General features: G+C 35.3%; 1 protein-coding gene across 1 annotated transcript; it reads left to right on the forward strand.

Annotated features, from left to right (window-relative positions):
* Positions 1 to 693: 693 nt before the first annotated feature.
* On the forward strand, positions 694 to 2,135 carry LOC147294899 (non-functional NADPH-dependent codeinone reductase 2-like). Its single transcript, XM_086231787.1, has 3 exons — positions 694 to 1,079; positions 1,164 to 1,407; positions 1,515 to 2,135. The coding sequence occupies exons 1-3, from the start codon at positions 757 to 759 to the stop codon at positions 1,923 to 1,925; spliced, it is 978 nt and encodes a 325-aa protein (XP_086087913.1). The 5' UTR covers positions 694 to 756; the 3' UTR covers positions 1,926 to 2,135.
* Positions 2,136 to 3,019: the final 884 nt, after the last annotated feature.

Below are 3,019 nucleotides of genomic sequence, written 5' to 3' on the forward strand. Positions count from 1 at the left end.
TAATCTATGTTGTCAAGTTTGACAATGTCAGCAATGATCATCCAAAAGTTTAATATTTTATCAATATATATCAATATTTTATTAATATATACCAATATTTTATCAATATATATTAATATTTTTTTGATATTAAAAAAATATCAGTTATATATTAGTTATAATATATTTAAATATTAATAAATAAAATTACGAATATCTCAATAATGAAAAAGACTTACTTACAACGTAAGTATACCACCTACTATCCCTACCCTTCTTCTCTTTCTTCTCTACTCTTTGTTGTCAAGTTTGAGTCCTTTGACAATGTCAGCAATAATCATGGATGAAAATATTTAAATATTATTGATATATATATGGATAAAATATTAATATATATTAATAAAATATTAATATATGTCTATAAAATATAGTAAAATATTACAAAAATTATATAAAATATTTCAAAATTTGAGAAAAAAAAAGAAATAAGATGAAATTAAACCAAATTTAGTCCTAATTAGATCAATATTCATTCATTAATTTTAATTAATTAATATTAAAACAATAAAATTTAACTCAACTTTATTACATTCATATTTACCGAAATCCATATATTCATTGATATTATCATATATCGTAAATTTTTGGATATTGATATTTAAGAAATTTCGGATACAATAATGCAATATAAAACCGACTTCATACCACTCAACCCACATTCAGCAGCAGCAGCAGCAGCAGCTTTACATTTTACAAGAGAGCAAAGAAAAGTAAAAGATGGCAGCAACCCAAATCCCAGAGGTGGTGCTGGGCTCCTCCACTGGGCGCAGGACCATGCCTGTTCTTGCCTTTGGCACAGCCGCCAACAACTTAGACCCAACCGCTTTGAAAACGGCGGTTCTCGAGGCCATCAAGCTCGGTTACCGACACTTTGACACGGCTGCTATGTACTGCTCCGAGCAGACTCTCGGAGAATGCATTCAAGAAGCACTCACACTCGGCCTCGTTGCTTCAAGAGACCAACTCTTCATCACTTCAAAGTTGTGGAGCAACGATTCTCACCCTGACCTTGTCATTCCTGCCCTGCAGCAATCACTTCGGTCAGTCTCTGTCCCTCGTTGTAGATTGGTTTTGGGTTGAATTGGGATTTTTGGGTGGGACTGATTTGTAATTTTTATGTACAGAAATCTTCAATTGGGGTACCTTGACCTGTACCTCATTCACTCGCCCATCAGTGCCAAGCCAGGGAAACTGGTGTACCCACTACTTGGAGAGGACCTTATGCCTATGGACTACAAGGCTGTGTGGGCAGCCATGGAAGAATGCCAGAGACTTGGCCTTACCAAGTCCATTGGAGTCAGCAGCTTCTCCAGCAAAAAGCTAGAGAACATACTCTCTTTTGCTACCATTCCTCCTTCAGTGAATCAAGTGAGTCCATTTTCAATTTCCTAGCATGAATTCCTTACTTCGTTTCTATACACGGAATGTTTCTTTCTTTTTATTTATTTTATGAACCATCTTTAATTTGTGTGTAGGTGGAAATGAGCCCACTCTGGCAACAGAAGAAGTTGAGAGACTTCTGCAAGGCCAATGGCGTAGTTGTGACTGCCTTCTCTCCTTTGGGTGCCAAGGGGACCAGTTGGGGCACCAATCATGTTTTGGAAAGCAAAGTGCTTCAGGAAATCGCAGAGGCTCGTGGAAAGACTATTGCTCAGATTTGCATTAGATGGGTATACCAGGCAGGGGCAACTCTTGCTGTGAAGAGCTACAACAAGGAGAGGTTGAAGCAGAACTTGCAGATCTTTGACTGGCAGCTATCAGATGAAGACCTTCACAAGATCAACCAAATCCAGCAGCGCAAAATGATGCTTAGAGAAGACCTTGTTGCGGCTAATGGACCATCACCATTTAAGTCCCTTGAAGATTTATGGGATGGTGAGGTTTAACCTTATTATGCTTAATGTGCATCAAATAAGTGGACCATGTCATATGGCATCCCCATGTGTGCAAAATATAAACTTTTATGTCATGGTTTTATATGTATTTCTCTTGTCACTTGCTAGATAAATACACCTTTTATGTCACTGGTGTATATGTATTTCTTTGGTCACATGCTAGACATATACACTTCCCCATTGTGATCTTTATTTCTCTCACTATCCTCTTTTTTCTGTTTTAATTTGGTTTTCTTTGTTTGTTATTGTGTGTCATTGTCCTCTTGAATAGCATCTATCTTTACAGAACTTATGCAAACTTCATACCCCAATAGTTCATTGCAAGGTTAAAAAAAAATTGATTTTTGAAAGGGAGGTCCCCAGCTCATGTAGAATTCAAAGGGGGGATTCTCTTGGTCTTCTCAATTATGGAGAGATTTGAAATGATTCCCAATTAACTATTTAATTTAACTTGTAGAATTCAAACAAATTTGAAAGAGATTTGAATTAATCATTGTTATCCTCTGGGTTATTGAGATAAGAAAAGTGGTTTGAGGCTTCTCCTACACTACCCCACCATGTGATCCTTAATTTTTATTTCTTTCTTGTTGATAAATAGAAAGTGGTTACCAGATAGTCGAAAAATTATAGAGTATAACCGATATATCGTCATGTGGTATAACCAATCTAACGTATAAGGGTATTATTGGACGATGTGTTTATATTAATAGGGTATAATATTAATAACATCCACTCATATTATAACAAATAAACTTGTTATACCACGTGTCAATATAGCGGTTATACAAAATAATTTCTCCAGATAGTTAGAAACCACCCACTTTTAATCAACATGTTTTGACAAAGAGAGAATATCTGTGTGGATAATTTGTAATCTAAAGCATTCCACAATTGTATCGTCTGTAATGTATGGTAATGAGCACTAGAGACTAATCAATGAAAGAGAATTTCAAATGACACGATTGCTGAAACCGAAGATGTCTATTTCAAAGAAACATACATGGTTAGAAACTTAGAATTTAGAAACGGTGCTCTCGTTTGGTGTGTATAGTTGGATTGTTTTTAAGCACTTATTTTTTAGTGTG

The sequence above is a fragment of the Dryas octopetala genome, chromosome 2 (genome assembly GCF_963921425.1).
Source record: "Dryas octopetala chromosome 2, drDryOcto1.1, whole genome shotgun sequence".
Taxonomy (NCBI): Eukaryota; Viridiplantae; Streptophyta; class Magnoliopsida; order Rosales; family Rosaceae; genus Dryas; species Dryas octopetala.

Coding starts and splice junctions, on each gene's coding strand:
- LOC147294899 (XM_086231787.1), top strand. CDS start 757: ATGGCAGCAACCCAAATCCCAGAGGTGGTGCTGGGCTCCTCCACTGGG. Junction 1,080..1,163: donor GCCCTGCAGCAATCACTTCG/GTCAGTCTCTGT, acceptor TTTTATGTACAG/AAATCTTCAATTGGGGTACC. Junction 1,408..1,514: donor TTCCTCCTTCAGTGAATCAA/GTGAGTCCATTT, acceptor ATTTGTGTGTAG/GTGGAAATGAGCCCACTCTG.